Source organism: Poecilia mexicana, unplaced genomic scaffold, assembly GCF_051168715.1.
Source record: "Poecilia mexicana isolate PSO_F unplaced genomic scaffold, ASM5116871v1 scaffold_7, whole genome shotgun sequence".
Classification (NCBI taxonomy): Eukaryota; Metazoa; Chordata; class Actinopteri; order Cyprinodontiformes; family Poeciliidae; genus Poecilia; species Poecilia mexicana.
This window is the reverse complement of record NW_028263376.1, coordinates 11,583,146-11,603,250: the sequence shown is the minus strand read 5'-3', so window position 1 is coordinate 11,603,250 and position 20,105 is coordinate 11,583,146. Positions and strand designations below refer to the sequence as shown.

The 20,105-nt window shown below is 39.7% G+C and overlaps 2 protein-coding genes across 4 annotated transcripts; one reads left to right on the top strand and one right to left on the bottom strand.

Moving 5' to 3' along the window:
- The first annotated feature begins 826 nt into the window (after positions 1-826).
- On the top strand, positions 827-10,391 carry amigo1 (adhesion molecule with Ig like domain 1). Of its 3 annotated transcripts, XM_014988346.2 has the most exons (3): positions 827-1,463; positions 2,019-2,151; positions 3,608-10,391. In XM_014988346.2, the coding sequence occupies exon 3, from the start codon at positions 3,707-3,709 to the stop codon at positions 5,237-5,239; it is 1,533 nt and encodes a 510-aa protein (XP_014843832.2). In that variant the 5' UTR covers positions 827-1,463; positions 2,019-2,151; positions 3,608-3,706; the 3' UTR covers positions 5,240-10,391. The 3 variants fall into 3 exon arrangements, with proteins under 3 accessions (XP_014843832.2, XP_014843831.2, XP_087863178.1); XM_014988345.2 differs by lacking the exon at positions 2,019-2,151; XM_088007052.1 differs by having other exon boundaries at positions 827-2,151.
- A 1,664-nt stretch (positions 10,392-12,055) lies between these two features.
- On the bottom strand, positions 12,056-18,646 carry sypl2b (synaptophysin-like 2b). Its single transcript, XM_014988344.2, has 6 exons — positions 18,498-18,646; positions 18,262-18,339; positions 17,595-17,713; positions 15,832-16,036; positions 14,000-14,188; positions 12,056-12,931 (listed from the first exon to the last, which is right to left on the bottom strand). The coding sequence occupies exons 1-6, from the start codon at positions 18,513-18,515 to the stop codon at positions 12,821-12,823; spliced, it is 720 nt and encodes a 239-aa protein (XP_014843830.2). The 5' UTR covers positions 18,516-18,646; the 3' UTR covers positions 12,056-12,820.
- Positions 18,647-20,105: the final 1,459 nt, after the last annotated feature.

Below are 20,105 nucleotides of genomic sequence, written 5' to 3'. Positions count from 1 at the left end.
ATAGCCGTATTCAGAACCCTTGAAGTCAACACTTTATTGAATTATGTTTTTGCTGCAGTTACAGTCAGAGATCTTTTGAGCTGCTATCTTCATGTGTACGTTTTTCCCAAATCTTCATTGCAAAAATATTTCAGCTTTGGTCACGTTGGACAGAGAATGTCTGAGAAGGCCTGATCTTCACATGAATATCCTTTTACCAAAACATTTTATTGCATGTTTGGGGGTCATTGTCCTGCTGAAACACAACAATCCAGTCTTTTTCACAAACCCTCCAGCTCCGCTCATCTTCATAACAACTCAGACCAACTATGTAACCCACATCATAATGTTGCCTGCATCATGTTTCATGGGGTTTGTTTAGGATGATGCGAAGTGTTAGTTTTCCACTAACACAGATTTAATTTTGCATGTAGGCTATAAGGTTACATTTGGGTCTCATCTGACTGGAGTTTCTTCATCCACATGTTTGCTTTGTCCCCTGCATCTTTTTGCACATCTTTATTTATATTGACACAGGCAGACTCTATTTAGGGATATCAGAGAGGTGTGAATAAAAACCTCACAGTAGATAAGTGACTACTTGTACTGAATTATCATTTAAAATCCCAATAAGACACACTCAAGTCTGATTATTGCTACAGCGTCTGTATAAACCCTATTTTGAGAGGATTTTTGAAGTGCTTCCTTCTGAATCGACAGTCAACTGAGAATTGCTTTGCTTGGGGGGGAAAAACCCCCCCACTATAATCACCCCTATCATTTGCTCTGTAATATCAGGCTCCTTGTGGACATTTCCATTTCCTCTCCAGAGTTTTTAGCGCGTCTTTGGCGCGGTCACTTTCGGTAAACAGCGCCTTATGGATTTGAGCGCATTATACCGATCAGCGCGTCCACCACTGCAGTAGCGGCAGCTCTTCGCGGAAAAGAGCCGCATGCGGGCCTGGATGGAGCCGCAGAAAGCCTGTCATACGTAGACTGCTCATTTTTAATGATCCCAGCGGCTCCCTGCTGCTGCTGCTGCTGCTGCTGCAGCAGCTGCTGCTGCAGATGATGATGACGATGACGATCAGACCGGACTTAAACCAAACCTGCACCAAAATGCGCCAGAGTCCGGAGCGAAACGTGCTTATGATTAAAAAAGCCGACTACAATCTGATAACTAAATGAGGTTGATTAGTTCAATGAACGCCTGATTTCTGCGTTTTACGTAAGCTTTTTTTTTTTTTTTTTTTTTTTTTTTGCGTAATTTTGCGCCGGGTGCTAGTTGCCTCGTGGAACGGGATTATTTTGCCAAAGACATCTGAGCAGAGGTTCTCCCTCCTCCCTGCATCAGCCGTCCTCAGCAGCAGACGCGGAAGCTCGCTCAGACAGCTCCTCGCCTGCAGAAACGCCGTAAACAAACGCAGGGAGTTGGTTTCACGAAATCAGCGTCCCCTTCTGCTGCTGCACCCCGACGACTCAAGGTAAGTGTCCTCTCCTCTCCATCTTTATTTCTTTGTACTTGTTATTTAGTCAACATGATGGTGCAGCGCAACGGCTTGCACGGCTCTTACATAAAATGAGCGGAGGGCAGTTTGGGAACATGACACGACGTGGTGCTGATATTTGCATGGTTTTTGCCTGTGTGCGTTTATTTGTTTGTACTTTTTTTTTTTTTTTTTTTACTGTGTGCGGCAACGTGCAGCTGTGTCAGGGAGATCAAGAAATGGCGAGGTAGAGATGGAAAGATGGGCAGAGCACAGGGAATCAGTTTGTGTCTCCGGGAGTGTGAATACACATGGGTTAGCGTGAGTACCGTGTTGTGTGTCTGTTTGTTTTAAAGACAGGCACGTACAGCTGCACAGGAAAGTTGTGCTGATGGAGAGGTGAAAGCTGAAAGGGAAATGACACTAACCTCTACACTGGGGGTTCATTTTCATCAGGAGTCCACTAAACACATCCTTTACAGAAATTATTTTTTTTTTTTTCAGAAATAGTTTGAATTAATGCATTTCCTTTTTCTTTTCTTTTTTTCTTAGTCCTTTTCATAGAGGATGGTTAAAGCTGAAGTGTCCGCCAGAGCCGGCACAAGATCGTACAGGGCCTTACGCAGATTTTAATGAGGGGGGCTTCTACTTCTTAGCCCCTCCAGCCACTCCCCACAGTTTTAAGGTGGGTCCTCTTCGTAGTCAAAGGTCGTGTTTCCAGTTATCAGTAAAAAAAGAAAGAAAGGAAAAAAGGAAGGACCCTAAAGTTACTCCGACAAGTAAAGTTTTGCATCCAGTGTGGAGAATTTCCCCCAGAAACTTTCTAAGCCAGATCCACCAGCAGCCTAATGTTTTTATGTAAAAAAACAAACAAAAAAACCATCAAAAGTTGAGAGGAAACATGAAAATATGACGAGGTAATTATGTGTTATTGGAAGACATTGTTGACAATGCACTAACTAGAGTCTTAAAAAGGCAAACACACACAAAATACAATTTGAATAAATGTAATTTATTAAGTAATCAACCAATGGATCTGAAAAAAAGCTATGTAATGCTGGTCACATCTGAAACAAAGAAATTAAAAGAAATGATACTTAAAATGGACAATGAAAAATAAGCATTTTTATATTGTTAACTAAATATTGCAGGGTACACGATTTAGGTGTTTATAGCATTAAGTTTTTGTGTGTTTTCTAAATTCTACCTTTTTGTTTAAAGGTTGTACCTTTCTATTTTGAGGTGCCTTTGCAGAAGGGTTTTGCTTCTCCCAAAACTGATGCGATCCTTCTGTATGATTGGTCTGCAGCACATAAAGAAGTGGTTGATGTTGCAGGTGATAACTATTTATTTACACTTTTAATGATCAGTATTTCATTAAACAACTGGCTCACTGTTAAAATATACATATATATAAATCAAGCAACATGTTGGGAAATAAATATAATACCATCCTGTTTTTTGCTAATAGCAGTTCACACCAAATCAAACAGCAAGTCTCAACCTTTTACAACTTGCAACTAGAACGCTCTCGGAGGCTGCGATGTCATTCCGACCTTTGACTTCCAGCGCTAATCGAATGCAGCTTCAGCACGGATTCGGTAGAGTCAGGAAGGAGGGGCCAAGTTTACCTGACAGTTATTGGCAAAATTTGCAAATATATGTCAAGATGGATTTCACAGCAGTTCCAGTGTGAATGAAACGTGACTCTAGCTCAGACACAAGCAGCAGAAAAAAATCTGTTGGTAATAAATTGGGAGTCTTCACTTAGTGCGGTTATCAAACTTCTGTGTTCACCCCCTTTCAAACGTTTTCATACCTTTGCTCTTTAAAAACACACACTTTAATGTGTTTTATTAGGATTTTATGATGTACCTAGGATGGACTTATTGTGATAAACAATAATATTGTTGAGATTTATGTCCTATGTGAGAGCTCAATTGTTCTCGAGGCCTCCTGAAGATTTTGGAGTCTTAGTTCGGTTTACCTCTGGCTGACAGTTTTATCCTCCATTTAAACAAAAGACATTAAATTCAGAGATTTTGTATTATATTCATATGATTAGAGTATTTTTCAGAAACTGCATATTTCATGTTTTGTTTTAAAAATCTATCTAATGACATGTTTGTCTTATATTTCAGCTTTTATTCACCAATGTGCTTGGGACTCCTACATCCTAGAGCGTTTTCCTGAAAATGGGATCATAATCAACCTCTGGAGAATTGAGAACAACTGCTAGCATGTTGCGATCTTCCTCCAGAGCAGGAGGTGAAACTTTACCCCTCTGTAAGTTTCAGAGTAAGTTGCAGAGATGGAGCCTGGTTCTCACCCTCTGCGCCGCCGTCCTCTGGCTTCCTGAGGCATCGGGGTCGACGCTGAACTGCCATACAACGTGCATCTGCGCCTCGAACATCGTCAGCTGCTCCAAGATGGACCTGAGTGCCGTCCCCACCGGTCTGCCTCTCTACACCACTGTACTGGATCTCAGCTACAACGCCATAGATCGACTCAAATCTGACTGGACTACAGTCAAGCTTCCGAATCTCCATAACCTCTTGCTCAGCCACAACAATCTCCATTTCCTTTCCTCTGAAGCTTTTACAAATGTGAAGCAACTGCGCTACTTGGACCTGTCCTCCAACAAACTGCAGCAGCTGGATGAGTTTGTTTTCGAGCCTCTGGTCCACTTGGAGGTCCTCTTGCTCTACAACAACCAAATTTCACAGATTGACAGGTCAGCCTTTGTCACCATGGTCAACCTTCAGAAGCTGTATCTCAGCCAGAACCAAATTTCCCGCTTCCCAGCGGAGCTGATCAAAGAAAGGTATCGCCTGGAAAAGCTGAGCCTCCTGGACGTTTCATCCAACAGGATCAAAAAGGTTCCCATAGATGACCTTAATACGCTGCCTGCCTGGATTAAAAATGGCCTCTACTTCCACAACAACCCTCTGCAGTGTACCTGTAGTCTCTACACACTCCTGGCCCACTGGTTCATTCGTAAGCTGAACTGTGCTGTGGACTTCAGGGACGAGTTCACGTGCGTCCTGCCTAACTCGCAGAAAACCCAGATTTTTGATCTTAGTGGCGAAAGCATGAACTGCAGCACGTTCAAGGAGGAGGGCGAAGAGGCTTTCCTGGAGCAAACGCTGATCCTCAGCTGTGACACCAAACACCGTGACATGATGAAGACTTGGTCATTGCCCGGGAACGTTTTGGTGACGTCGGGAGACAACCAGACTGCAAAGGTCCTGCCAAACGGGAATCTGCAGATAAGTCCGGTGAGGTACGATGACTCCGGGACCTACACGTGCTTCGCTATGAGCGAGAGTTTCAATGAGACTATTTACATTGTGCTGAAGGTTCACAACTTCACCATGCATGGGGCTGGGGAGACTTTGAACACAGCTTACACTACCTTGGTGGGCTGCCTGGCCAGTGTGGTGCTGGTGCTCATGTACCTCTACTTGACGCCGTGCCGCTGTTTCTGCTGTCCCAGCAAGGGGAAGACCCGGGGCGAGGACAGCATCCACTCCTCAATGCTCAGCGTCACTCCCACCCACGAGGACCCGTCGATGAAGGCCGAGCTGAATAGGCACGTTGCGTTCATCGACTCCAAAGACTTGCAGGGCCAGAACGGCAAGCTGAATCCCAACGGGGATGAGGACAATGACGACCTGGATGGAGAGGCCGGCTCTCTCATGAAGGGGAAGAGGAAGAAATCGGTAGCAGAGTCCATTAGCTCCGTCTTCTCAGACACTCCCATGGTGGTTTGAGTCGACAGTGACGCTGATGGGCACATTAAGAGCCATGATTTATTGAATTTAAACTCCTACTGTGACCTTGTGCGGGAAAAGGCTTGAGGGACGGATAGCAAACTTATTATTGCATCTGAAAGGGAGCTCAAAGCGAATTGTCTTGTTGTCAAAGACGACAATAAGCCAGACTTTTCCAGCGTTTCAACCTGTAGCAATTACTATTCATACTGTGAAAGGAAAGGATGCATATAAGTGGACCGTGGCGCCTATTAGAGAAGAAATGTGGTTGTTAGCAGCACTCAGGAAGCGAAGTACTCCGATTGAGAATTGTGAAAAATTGCAGATTTCAAAAACAACATTTTGGTATAAATCAAAACTGTGGTTTCCTCCTAATTATATTTCTAATGAAGAATTTGGATAGGCTGCATCATATCAAACAAAGACAGACACTGACGTGACCAGGCTCTGAGTAGAAGTATATAACTCGACATTCACCTCGAGTTATATATAAATATATAACGACACGGCATGCCATAAAACCTATTACATTAAATTATAGAAGATCCTAAAGCTTGAGATATGTAATTATAGATTTCTCAGAAATAAGTTCTTACCCTATTTTTTTTATCTGATCCTTAGCAGTGATATATTGATCCTGCTTTATAGTCTAAGTCATGAAGCCATATTTGGCAGCTATTTACCACTTATACATGATAAGTGAAAATTTCCTAATTGCATGGTAGACAATTTTTGAGCAACCATATGCTGAAATACTTGTCCATTCAGCGTCTCCCTTATTGTTTCTTCACATCTGCAGTGAAAACCAGACAATATTTTGACCGCCTCTCACAGGTAATCGCACATAGTCAGCTGCAGAAGCACACAAGGTGCAGAAAGGTATTTTGTTCTGACAGATTATTAACATGTTGTCTCAATTCTGTAAACACATAGGTACCAAACTCCTTACAAGGACGCAGACTGCTCTGGTTGTCGTCCGCTGAGGTGCCACATGCTGTTAAATTTTCTTCTTGGCAAAGTAACAGCCTTGGCCATGCTAATCCAGAGCTTAAAGCTCAGATGCTCAGATGCTTAGCTTATGCTGCATTATGTTATTTTTTTCTTAAGAAAAGAGGTGAACCTTACCGGAAAGCTGAAAGTCTATACTTTTTAAAAATTGTTTGAGTAGACAAGCCTGTGTTCAGATGTGATAAATGAGATGTAGTTTGAAAAATGAGGTAGGATTCAATCAATAGTTCCCAGTGTCACACCTGAAATGTAGCCTTTTCATCTCCTTTTCTTGCTAGAATGTGATGTTTGTTGTGTCAGCAGTAAAGCATTCACTTTACGGAAACCTTAATGGTTTCCATCTTAAAAATAAGCTTATGAATAATGGAGATGCAGCTGTACATTACTGGCAGGAGAAGCTACAGTTAGCCCCAGCTGCCACAAAAACAAAATTAACAGGGTTTTTTTTAAACGGATTGTGCAAGATTGTCAAAGTGTTGTTCTGCTAAAAGGTAATAAGATGTTAATAACCAAGGATCTGAAAGTCAGAATAAGTCCAGACTAGTTGGCACCGCAGGCAAAGCTAACAGCAAGTCTGAAAGTGGTAAACATGTCTACCATTTTAAAATGACTTAAAAGTCGAAATGGTCCGAGCCGTTTATGGAAACGTTTTTTTTTTTTTTTTTTTTTTTTTTAGATTTAAGCCGTATTTAGGTTTGCATTTTGGCATTCTTTAAAGGAGCATCCACCTGCAGGTTCTGTTTTAGGCTCCTACGTTCTCAGACTTACGGCTTTGTCCTATTAAAGTTAATAAATCTCTGATGTCTAGACCTGACCCTAATCTTGACATCTAATCTTGACCCCTTCATTAAACAGATGCTGACTTGGTTCTCCATGTAAAAGTACATAAATGTATGTTTTATTAGGTTCTTTTTTCAAACAGAACAATAGTTATTCAATACCTCATAGGTCTGTTCCTATGTAGATATTTACTTGCTTCTCTGCCAATGACAGGACAATACAAGTAAGAGGATGTTTTAAAAGTTTATTAGATGGGGTTGAATAAACCGTTATGACATCTTTAAAAGTTGTTTTAAGACTGTGGAAGTTTGTTTTGGTCCTGGCTCCTCTGTGTCATGCTGTTAGGATTTACTGTCCGGTGCCAACTCATCTGGATTTATACAAAATTAAAACGATAAGAGTCTTACCTGCAGCAGGATGTTTTCTGAGTAAATGCTGAGTAGAAATGGTCGGGCAGTGTAAAAATCAAGAAAAATCATTACTGATGCACCACTTTTTTTTTTTTTATGCCAAAACTGTTTTTCTTGACTGGAAACTTTCTACATGTTACGTTCTCCTCAATTTGTTTTGTAAAAAAACTGCTTAGTTCAAACAAGTTTTTGGATTTTTAAAATACTTCTTATTAAGGCAATGAGATTGTCAGGATTGGAGTTTCTGTTCAATCTGCTTTGATCAGCTCCCCTTTCGGGGTAGCCATTAACTGGATTCATGCTGAAGCCCCGCCCATACGAACCTGGATACTTTGCAAAATAGAGATTTTTTTTTTACAGAATTTTTCTGGTAACAGAGATTTTAAAAGTTGTTTTCCAAAATGGTTTATACGTTTCGTTTAGGATTGATTCACATTCATATCACTCTGTCCTGACCCTTCAGGTGAGGAAGCTAATGATGAAGAGGGATGAGGAAACCATGTTAAGGGAGACTCTTAAGCCCAACATTGCTTTTGCTCCTTCGTTTGAATTCAGAGGTAGTTAAAGTTAACACCTCCTGCCAGAGCATCAATATTGCTCTGTCTTAGAATAAAATGCAGCAGACTGTTTTTTTCCTTCAAATTTGTCCTGCAGAGATTTATCTCCTGGAGACACAATAACTGCTTAAATCTCTTCAAATATTCTGAAATACCCCTTTAAATACCCTTAGAATATTATTTAAACATTGAACGCCTTGGTTCATCCAGAAGGAGCAGTTTCATTAAACTGAACTGGGTTCATGTCGCAGCACAACAAGGCCAGACGGGCGTAAATCCTAATTTTATCTTTTGATTGGAAGAAGTTAGAGTCTGCCTTTCTCTCCTTGAACCAGCGGGGATCGATCGCGTTGTCGTGAGTCACCGCGACACAAAAAGAGGCATTTTCTTTGCCTTCATGTATACTGACAGCCTTCAGTTCAGCCCAGATGTGTTTGCTTTGTTTGCGTCTTTCCCGGTCATTATAAAGCTGCCCTTTCTTAGGCTGGAAAGCAATCACTCAGCAATGAATGCGATGCCCTTTAAGAAGTCTGCAATTTGCCTGGAGCTTTCATCAAGCGTTTTCGCTCCCAACTGAGTCATATGGTCAGAAAGTGCAACACAATGCCAAATTTCCTTTATGCCTCCGAGTTGCTATTCAAAACAAAACAAAAAAAAAAACATCTAAAACAATTATAAATGCATAAAATCGTATCTTCGAAACTTAAAAAAAAAAAACTAAAAAAATCAATTTACACATTTCTGGTGCAATGTTTTCTTACGCAAAATTGGTGGAATATTCACAGTTGCCGCATGCACAGCAGCATCTCCTGAGTGGGTGAGAAAAGGAAGTCACACTTGTCAGAGAGGTGGTGTGTGCGAATCATATCACTCTGTCACACGCTGAAACACCAGGTGGAGAAACAGACAGCAGCAGAAAATACCAAGCCACTCTTAAAAAAAGCTCCATACATAACCCTCACAGACAGATAGCATTTGTCCTAGAGAGAGATCCATTTTAAGGGTTTTACTTGTTTTGTTTTTTTTGGTTTTTTTGTCCTTTTGCAGCTGAAATGTGTGCTTTTTATCCATCATGGTGCTGTCACTTAAGACGGCGCGAGAAGCTGAGATCACAAACAGATATTGTGGCTTTTGAGTAGCTCGGCACATTAATCAACTGTCATCAAGAAGGGTATAAATTTCCACTAGATCCACTCCGACGTTCGACCTCCACAGTAGGTATCGTAGATCTCTATAGCGTTTTGTTAAGTGCTTTTTGCAAAGGTCCTGACATAAAGGGAAAATCTCGGCTGTTTTTCTCCAAAGCGAATCTGCCTTTGTGTATACCTATATAAACAATATAAATATCTATATCTATATATATATATATATACATGTATGTGTTAAGACTCACATTCTGCGTTTAGTATTGATTAGCTATGTACTGTTCTGATGTACTGACTGTATTCTTGTATATTCCAATACTGTTCATTTTGCATTTTGTCTGCCTTTGTGCTAATGTTAGCTGTTCCAACATCCAAGTCTTATTATAAATGTTTATTTTTAAGCAGGGTAGGAATTAGTTATTTTTTATTGAAATGGCTGGGCAAACAGAAAACATGGTATCAAAACCTGCATGTAGAGTGCCAGGTTTCTTTCTTTCTTTCTTTTCTTTTTTTTTTTTTTATAACTTAAGGGATATAAATCCTAATCGGCAGTGACTAGACTGTATGTAGCCTCAATCAGTATTGGATTTTTTTTGTTCCTAAAGCCATAAGAAATTAAAAACACAGTGCTTTTACTATATTGTTATGTCATACGATGTAGGGAGCTGCTGGCAGGTGAGCAAGGGAAATGAGAAACGGAGGGATCTACTGAATTTCTGAAAAACAAGAGGGTATGAAAAGCTCATTAAATAGTTGATAAATAGATTTCCTCAGGACTGTGTAACATCTCTAACTTGCTCACATTTACAGCATCTTTAAAGCAAAACAATCAAACCTACTCTTGCTGCACCTTGCAGGCTCTTTGCCCTCAAGTTTAGATAAATCCAGCCAGATTAAAAAGGGAAGAGAACGCGTTCTTACTACCCTGCTGCACATAGTCATCTTTCATCCATAGCTATAAAGTAGCAATCAGCCATGAGTAGGTGAGGTAGAAGGCTTGTTGCTTTTATCTGAGGCCATAGCATACGAAGGGAGCTTTAAGCAGCACTGAAAGCACTGTGTTTATTGACCACAACTTTAAAAATGATAAGGTTGGTCACTGCCATAAAAAGTCAGAGGCCTCGTAGCTGAAGGATAATGGCTTTGCATGGTGTGCTTAAAAGCTTCTCTGGCTGCAGGATAGCTGCAGACTATAGGCATTAAAGAAGAGTAATACACAATAATTTGACATAATAAAAGATACAGTTTTACACCTTGTGGCGTCTTCATTTGTCTATAAATCAAAAGGCAATTAAACTGTGACGCTAACTTTCCTATAAAGTTCTGATCTGCTTTGTCTAATAGACAAAGCACAACCACAGATTTAACCCACTATTAAATCTGTGGGTTAATAGTGGGTCTAATAGTGGGTTAAATCTGTGGGTTAAACCCACAGATTTAACCCACTATTAGACCATATATAAACCTTTTATCAAAATGTGTTCATACATTTAATATGCAGTTAACTGGCTTTGATGCTTTCTCATAGATCATAACTCATTCAAGGCGCTCTAAATTATTGCTCACAAGCTGTGTTTTACTGCCCTCTGGTGGTAAAACATGCAACGTACAACCATTAATGTTCACCTGCAACGATTTATAAAGGATTCTTTATAATCTAATACACCAGTGTGAAAAAAGAAAGGAGAAGGGAATCAAACACACTGATGGTAGCGGCGACAGCAAGATTTCTAACCTTCTCGATTGTTGAGGTCAAAATTTGGATATTTAAACAAGGTAGTTTTACCATAAACCAGCCAAGAGGTGCTCTGGATTTCTGACAGTCGTCAAAACAAATGGAAATCTCATGAAGAGTCAATATCTGCTCCCAGAGAGCAGAAGATGAGAAGAAAAAGCCGTTTCAAAGTTAGAAAATGCGTGCTCACTGCACAGCACTCCCCTGCTGAAGGAAAAGACACATGGGAGGTTTTCTGAGGAACATTTAGACTAAAAATTTAATTCTCTGGATGCTGTTACACATATTTGGGGGAGAAATCACACCTCATATCACTCCAAACACAGTGGTGTGAGGGGTGGGGGTTTATCACACTGTACCGGCAAACATCATATAATTGGAGAAAATTCAGTGCGACAGTCATAAGAATCAGACAATGAAACAGTGGTGGATGTTTTTTTGTTTGTTTTCTTCCCAGCAGAATAATCGTCCTAAACAGATCTGAAGTCTATAAATTGGTTCCAGAGAAATAAAGTTAAGCTGAATGGTAGTGGCCCAGTTTAACTGAATGCTTGGGGAAAGAAGTGAATATCGTGTCATAATGGACAGACATTGTTGTGTTGAAGACATTGAAGTGTCAGAAAGAGAAGGAGTTTTACAGAGGCCGATTTCAAAGCATTAAATTATTAATTTCTTTTATGTTTGACATATCCAGTATTTTCATAACAATTGAAGGGAGTATAGTAACTTTATTGGGCTATAAAATGGCACTACATATCTGGAAAATACAGAATACCTCCTCTTTACGCAACAGAAAACCTGCCTCATCATTTGCAATAATTTATTTTTGTGACAGAACCTGAGGTTGTTTGGTATCATTTGACTTAATCAGAGGTTTGTTACTCACATCTAAATATACATATTGAAAGCACTCTTAGTTCTCAAGCAATCACACTAAATGTTTTAAGCAGATAAAGCAAGGAAAAATTTTTTGAAATAAGCAAAATTCAACTAAACTGTGAGGAAACAACAACGGCAGACATGGGGATGAAACGCGGATGGGTTTTTTTTTTTTTTTTTTTTTTTTTTAGAAATTTTCAAAAATTTTCTTGGCAAATTCATTTTTCTCATGACAAAGAGCAGGTAGAGAGGCAAGACAGATACAGACATGAAGTGAATCAGGAATAACTTAAACACATCTCAACTGTTAAAGCAATTAATTGTATTAAACAATAGTACAAGCAAACACAAACACTGCAAATACATTTGCTTGGACATTTTCCAAAAAGAAAAGGAGGAAGTATATCTTATGAAGCCAGAATTTTTTTTTTTTTTTTTGAAATTGTAACAGTAAAATGTTCTTAACGGATTCAACAGAAGCACCGCATTCAGCGCCATACCAACTTTACCAACTTTATATATTCAGATGTTAGTCTAAACTAGAAGTATTACCATTTCTGTAACAGCAATTACCGCAAAATGAAGAAAGAAAAAGAAAAACTATTTGACCTTTACATAATAATCTCACGGTGGCATTTATATAATTTAAACGTGGGCTTCATTTTAACTAAACACATTCAAGTACTTGAACTGAAACTGGAAGTCTGATTAATATTCTTATCAGCCCTGAGTTTTGTACAATATACAATTGTAGAACATTTGCATTGAACAAAGATACTGTACAGCATCCTGTGAAAAAGGTGTGCAGCTGTTAAAGCAGGTTTTGCAGTTGTACCTGTGTTATATCTACAAACTCAAAAGTCTGCATGCTTTAGTATTACACGGGTCAGTCTGTATTAATATTTGGCTAAACAATACATTTTCGTACCTTTTGAGATGAATTAACAAAAATAAATTCCTGGTTAAGCAAAAAAAAAAAAAAAAATACACAAAATTAGAATCTTTTCTGCAAAAAATGCAGTCAGTTGCACATATCAGACCGTTTCTGAAACGAGGGAGCCGTGCAGTTACGCTCCACCTTCAAGGTTGGCAGGCTGGTTCGTCTTGTGGAAAGGGGTTTCTTTGTATATAAACCAACAATTTCCTCCCCACAGGATGAGGTTAAGGAATCCAAATATCTGCAGAGGAGTTGGGACAGAAATTGAAAATTAGCCAAAAAGGAAGCATGATTTTCCTTCCCCTCCCTTTTATAAATAATTTGTAATTATTCCAGAGAGGCAATACTTTGCAGAACTACTTTTCAATTTTCACTACAGCTACAAGTCTTTGGGAGAATTAATGTGTCTAACATCTTTGACAGTTTGGTCCATCCATCTTTGCAAAGCAGCTCAAGTTTAATCAGATTGATCTTCCTTTCCGTTGTGGCTACAAACTTCATGTTTAGTGAAGCTCCACTAAAGTCTCTAAAGATTTTTTTTCCAAAATTGCCTCGTATGTTGAACTAACTGTCTTCCCATTAACTCTGAGCAACTTCTTAGAACCTGCATAAGAAAATAAATAAATAAAAATGAGGGTGTGATGCTGCCACCACCATGTTTGACTGTGAACTGCCAGCAACCTGTTTAACTCTGGCCTAAACTGATGGGAACATGTTCATCCACATGCTTGCCTTTTGCTTTACACAACATGCGGGAAGCTGCAAGCAGGACGTCTGGCTTTTTTCAGGAACATCTTTACCAGCCTCCCATTAAAGGGGCAGATTGGTTGAGTGCATAACTAATATTGCTCCTGTCAACAGATTCTCTCACCCGAGTGTTGACTCTCTGCAGTTCCTACTTGCTTTGGTTACCTTGAATCTCTTGGCTACTTTTCTGACAAATGTTTACTTTGCCTGGTGTGTCAGTGCAGGATGGTAGTTTTGTGAAGCCGTTTCATTTTTTTTCAGAAAGAAAATCCTGACCCTCTGCGACACTCGGACCTTGAGATATAGCTTTATAAGCTAACCCTGATGATTTCTGAAGGAAGCTGGTTGCACTGAATTTTACTTATTGGTAGCAGAGTCTAAAAAAAAAAAAAAAGCCAAAAAATGCACATAACACTTTTCAGACCTTTTTAATTTTTGATTGAAAACCATGTTGTTGTTTTTTTTGTATGTGTTACTTTGTTTGAGCAAATCATGGAACAGTTCTGTCTACACACAAACCCGTTTCTTATGCAAAGAAATGCCGAGCTGTGTCATAACTCACCACAGAAGAATTTAATTTGCCCATAGAGGGCACAGCTCCTGGAGTGCATGTGTTTTCCTTGCAAACTTGGTCAAGTAAACGAAAAATGGTTTCAAAACTAGTGGCTGTTTTGACGTCAGTCAAGCCTTTAGCCCAGGCGGAGGACGATACGAGCCACAGGAAAGCCAAGGATGCAGTCACCAGCAGATCCTAGAGAAACAGCAAACAAGGAAGTACAAAAACAGGTTTAATCTTGTGTTTAGTTTCAGGGCCCTACATAACCAAGCAGGTTAAATAAGACAGAATTTTTTTTTTTTTTTACCCGATTTGACTGAACCAACCATAACACTACAGATCTGAGTAGCTGTTTATTCCTCACTGAATGCGTTTCATGTAGTTCAAAAGAAAATAAGATGAAAACAGCTGAACGAACGCAAGGGGTTCAGCTGTAAACCCCTGGATAAAGACCCTGGATTCACACATGTCCCAATTTTTAAAGCATGACTGAATCTAAAAATGTCATTATTGCAAGTTTTTGTTTTGTATTAAACTCTGTAGATCTGACAACACCAACTGCTTTAAATCCTCTGCACTGAATTATCTACACAGATAAAAACAATCACATGTATCGACACGTTTGGGAAAGTGGATGTTCTCGTCATAAATTAGGAAATGAAAAACAAAACGAAAGGTAACTCCATTTTTATGTAAAATTTTTAAAAAAAATATTGAAGAAAACATAATATACATTTGTTTTCCTTTTTTGTGAAAAATGGAAGTGATCCGTTTTGTTTTCTAGTCACGTTTTAAAATAAAAAATTTTTTTCATATTCCTAGACAGGAGTAGATTTGCATATTTTTAGTTTATTTTCTCTTAAGTTTATATATTTATACTTTGGTTTGCATGCCTCGACTGCTTGAAAATTGAAGTCATTTTCATTCTTTTTTCACTCAATGCTGGCCAACAAAGCTGATTCTGAGGAACCTAAGTTTTTGCAGACTTGGACTGTAGGAGGCGCCGTTTATTCCATACAACCCAAGCTTTTGTCACATGCTTTCTTTGTCAAAACAAAATAAATGCAGATGAACAAAAACATACACCAAAAATGCATTTTAAAGGACAAATATGAACAAAAAATTACTTGCTTGTCTCCGGCATTTGTCAACAGTGACATCGTGGGATATAAGAGAATATAAGAAACCGTCTTTGTTGGTGATGATGCTTTCATTGCTTTAGAACATGAAAAGATTGTTTTGTTTTTGTTTCAAACAAAAACCGAATTAAATCTTGTTTTTACTCACTTCTACATCTGCTTCTTTTCTCCCATCCAGACTTTACAATCCAGTTGAGAGTGTGTTTTTTAAGTTGTGTGTGTGTGTGTGTGTGTGTTTTTTTATGGCTATATACATTTACAAAATTTCCTAGAAGTTAAACAAAATGGAAACAAGCACATCTTTAAAATCCTGAACAACAATCCAGAGAAGCTTCTCTAAGCTGATGTTGGCAGTAAGCAACAGATTCCTTCTGCTGTGGCCGAGACGCCTCACAGTCACCCGCCTCACTAGCTTATGACAACACAGCAACATTGCTCCTCCAGTGTTGCCCGTGGTGCTTCCTGATGGAAACGTTTGCACAACACCGATGTCCTTCATTTGCTTGTAAACCACACCCTTCACAGTCCTTCACTCACACAGCTCTGCTGCACTTTCTCCGAGCACAAGTAAGATTCAGGACGAGGACGTAGTCGCAATTATTCCACGGCATTTCTTGCTCGAGGTTCCTTTCGATCCAGATTTATCAAATCTGTTTAAACAAAGCAAGAAAAGAATACAAGAAATCCATGCAAACGTACCGTGATGGGACCCCGAGGGGATTGTCTGTACACGTGCTGATAGCCCAGGTAGAGGATCAGCGAGGCGGTGCAGTAGAGAAAAGCCAAAACCCCGATGCAGACGTAGAACTGTGCAGAGGACGAGTGATCTCCGGACAGGAAGTAGCTTTTGGGTGTCGTTACGTTGGAATCACAATCAGGAACTTTGTAGGGATGGTCCATCAACCTTTGCACACAAATAAGCATTTTTTTTTCTAAGAAACCACAGTTTTAAAAATAAGTTTTCATTGTGACACGGCTAATATCTTCAGTGCTGTTGCAGTGCTTTAAAACCCTTTCAAAAAAGACGCAAGAGAAAGCGCTGGAACGACTCTCTCAGTCTCTGCAGAATGGAGTCCTACCCCTTCCCCACACACTGCTAATCAAACTGAGATGTTGGAAAATATTTCCACTCAAAAAAATATACATATCATAATGTGGAAATAAAGTCCTCTCATGTCTTGGAAGCATCTCTTGATTTGGCCCCATTTTGAGCCGTGGAACACCTCATTTTATTTTTTTATTATAAAAAGTTTGACTGCCTGAAAAATATCCATGTGTCTGCTAGGGAGTCAGATGTGTAAAGACTTTCTCATCATATCCTCTAATGCTACAGCAAAATAAAGGCAGATGTGTAATAGAGCTGAAGGGTTGAGGTTCAGTGAGTTTACGGTCAGATCCTTCACCCGTGGGATTACAAACATTATGTTAATGGATATCAAATATCTACACTTTCATATCCAATCACTGATCATTTTGTTACTTGATCAGGGGGATAAATTGTCAAAAACAGTGAAGAGCTTAACAGCTGTGTATTAGGAATAGTCTGGTCTCAGTCTAGAGGTTTATTTTCCACTTAAACAGTGTCGTGTCTATTTGTTTGAGTTGTTTTAAAGAGGCAGTATTATGTGTTTTCCAGCCACATAGTAGTATCATTTTATAGCACAATCGAGTAACTATGTGACCTTCAGCTGTTCTGTACATGTCAAATATGACTTAAAAGAAATTTAACGCCTTTAAATTGGGCCTCTCTCTTTTTGATAAAGTCCTGCTCCAACCTTCAGGAAATCACCACAACATTGCTTCTCTTTTAAACCTTTACCAAAGTTTTGAGCAGCATTTCACTGAGAAGTAGCTCATATAATGAGCTCAGCAGACACGCAGATCCACCAGGTGTTTGCTAATTGCTGCTGGCTAGTCTGAAGGAGCTGAATGTGGGAGTCGCAGCGGAGGGCTGCGCTGTGAGGCAGAAATATGGAAACTGCAGCTCCGAGGAGGAGTCACGCTTCGCAAAGCTGAACGGTTGCCATGGCACATTACAGGATTTCTCAAACGTGCATGATATAATCGAAGCAACACTCCAGGTATGTTTCTTATGAGGAAATAACATCAGAACATGGTGTAAAGCTAAAAAACATTGATTTTACATAACACTCCCCCTTTAAATCACTAAGTAGGGTAAATGTGAGTAGCTCTTAAGTTTTAAGGATTTGTTCCTTTTTCTACAAACTCTTGGCAATACGACATCTGAGAGGTAAAGAATAGCTAATGTTTTTTTAAATTACAGACTGTGCCTTTAAGGCAGCAGGTCTATTCATTGTTTCCTGATCTATTAAAAAAAACTCTGTTATATCTGTATATTTTTTTGCTTAAGCTTTTAGTTTAGTTTTTTAGCTTGAGGTCATTCTAGCAGGAGAAACTCAGACCAATCCCTGATTGGGTGAGCTAGGATTGCCTGGACATACCTGAACGGGTAGTTGAATAACGCATCTACTTTCTCAGTTTTGCCTCCTTTGCATTTGATGTTGAAGCTGATGGATCCGCTGTAACCTCCAGTCGTAGCGAAGGCGAATATAGCAAAAACCTGTAACCACAGAGAGAGGACACACAGTTGGAGAAAAGAAATGAGGAAGGGGCTGATGAAATGAAAAGTGCTGATCTAACGCTTATACACATGAGCGCACATACTTCCTCGTATTTGACATGAAAAATGTTGACAGGAAGTCTAGATAACATGGTTTTCAATGCAGTTCTCGCACTTTAAAATAAAAATAAAGTGAAAGGGTAAAAAAAATCGTCAGGCAGTGGATGGGTGAAAGCTGCAAATGTTTATATTAGATACTGCAATTATTTCTCAACATGGTTCAAAACGACTGCCCACTCCCAAACGGAGCTGCAGAGGTTTGGCCACGATTCAGTCCGACACAAACCACAAACTGTAACGCATTCCACATTAAAGCTCAAATAATGTGGACCCTCCCCACGCCCAGAGGGGCGTGGGGAGGGTCACAAGACCAACTGCCTAATCAATTTGTGAGGCATTTCTGGCAAGCAGAGATGAGCTGCCCACGTAAACACACACACACATAGAACTGCACAGGCCATATGGTGAAGAAATCCTGTAAAACTCACCCATTCTAGCAAACGGATGAACGCTAGAGGCTCCTTCAGGGGTCCAAAGTCGAGAGTGAATCCTGATGAGAGCACTTTCTAATAAACATAAACACAGAATATGTTAGAAAACATGAAGGAATCTGCTACCGAGGTGGGCTTATCGAGAAAAAAACAAAACTGAGAAGGAGATCTGCTGGTTGAAAAACAAAACTAATATCCTGGTCGCCTTTGAGTGTTGTGGCCCCTGAAGTTACCTGAGCTACGGAATCCATGTTCGCTCCGAGGGAAAAACACACTAATTAAACTTTTCGCTTCTTTTTGGCCTTGCAGCTCCGTGCAGGCTCCTTGTGTGGCGTCAAACTTTTCAGTGAATCGCAGTGGCTGCTGACACGTGACCATAGACGTTAAGGCGCTAAGAAAAGGGGACGGCAGGGGGCGCTGCTGGGAAAGCCAAGAAATAAGGGGATTTTTTTGTTGTTGTTTTTTTTTTACACGTCATGTGCACTTGATTTTCAATCCTTATCCAAAACATACAGACTAGGGTTTCATTAGTTTTATTGAGAAGAATTTCTGAATTAAATCGGATTTAGAAAAAATGTCTTCTTCTCTAATGCAAAATCAGACTACAGATGAATGATTACATTTGTGGTAGTGGCTCCATCAGATTCCTGGAGAAACATGAGAGTTCTCAGTCCAGAAGATACTGGAAAGTACTCTCTAGCGCTCTGGTGACCATAGTCTGTGATGAATAGCCACTTCGCAGAGGGAAAAAGTTTTTTACACAACTGGTCAAAAGTTTAGGGACACCTCAGTTTTTCAAAGTCCCAGTGCACAAAGAAATGAAATCAAACTACAAATAAGCGGCCAAGGTTAAAAAACTAAGCCACAGAATCAGTTCATAGGTCAACATTTATTCTAAACTTTAGTATCATCAAAGTTGCCACCTTTTGAACACAGTCATAGATGTTTTTCTATGTGAGAGATCAAAGAGTCTTCTGAGAGTTCTTCCTGTTTCTGTTGCAGAAACGTTCCATGAGTGTGTGGCTCAACACCCAGCTCAAAGAGATTAAGTCTGGAGGCTGATCTGGATACTCCGTGTTTCCAAGCTTACCACTTTTCTTTTTATGAGCTAGTTCTGGCACAGTTTGGACTAATGCTTTGGGTCATTATCTTGTTTTACAATGAAGCCCTGACCAACTAGGAACCATTCTTTCCCCTACTTAACAGCTACAAAGATCCTGCATGATGAACTGACTATTTAAAATTTTCATTCATCAGTCCATAATACCGTCTTCCAGTTTTCAGAACTCCATCAGCAGTGTTTAATGGCCCAGTCAAGCCTGTTTTTCTCATTCTAACTTTGAAGCTCAAAAAGCTTTTGTTTTTCTTTTTTCTTTTTTTTTTTTGCAACTCATCCTGTCAAGGCTGAAGCTGGAAATCTTCCTCTCACAGTTGAAAATTAGATTTTTTTTTACTACGACCACAATTAATCACCTAATCTGTTAACTCTCAGAAACTGGTCTTCTGATTCAGTTGTGGCTTTGGGTCAGCCAGACCTCTTCCTGTCAGAGTTTGTCCTAGAGGACTTTTGATGGTTAACCCCTTACCTGACACCCCCAAAACGCCTCCATGTTAGGGCTCCATGAAAAAAACAGTGTTGTCATTATGATAGGTAAGAGATTAAGGAAACTCTACTCACTTTACTTTCTACATTTTTAAGTGTCACAGTGGTCTCTCTCTCTCTCTCTGTCTCTCTCTCTCTTTCTCTCTCTCTCTCTCTTTCTCTCTCTCTTTCTCTCCCATTGTTACTTGCCTTTTTTTTTCCCACATCTGGAAAGACAAGCAAAACTTTTTACTTCACT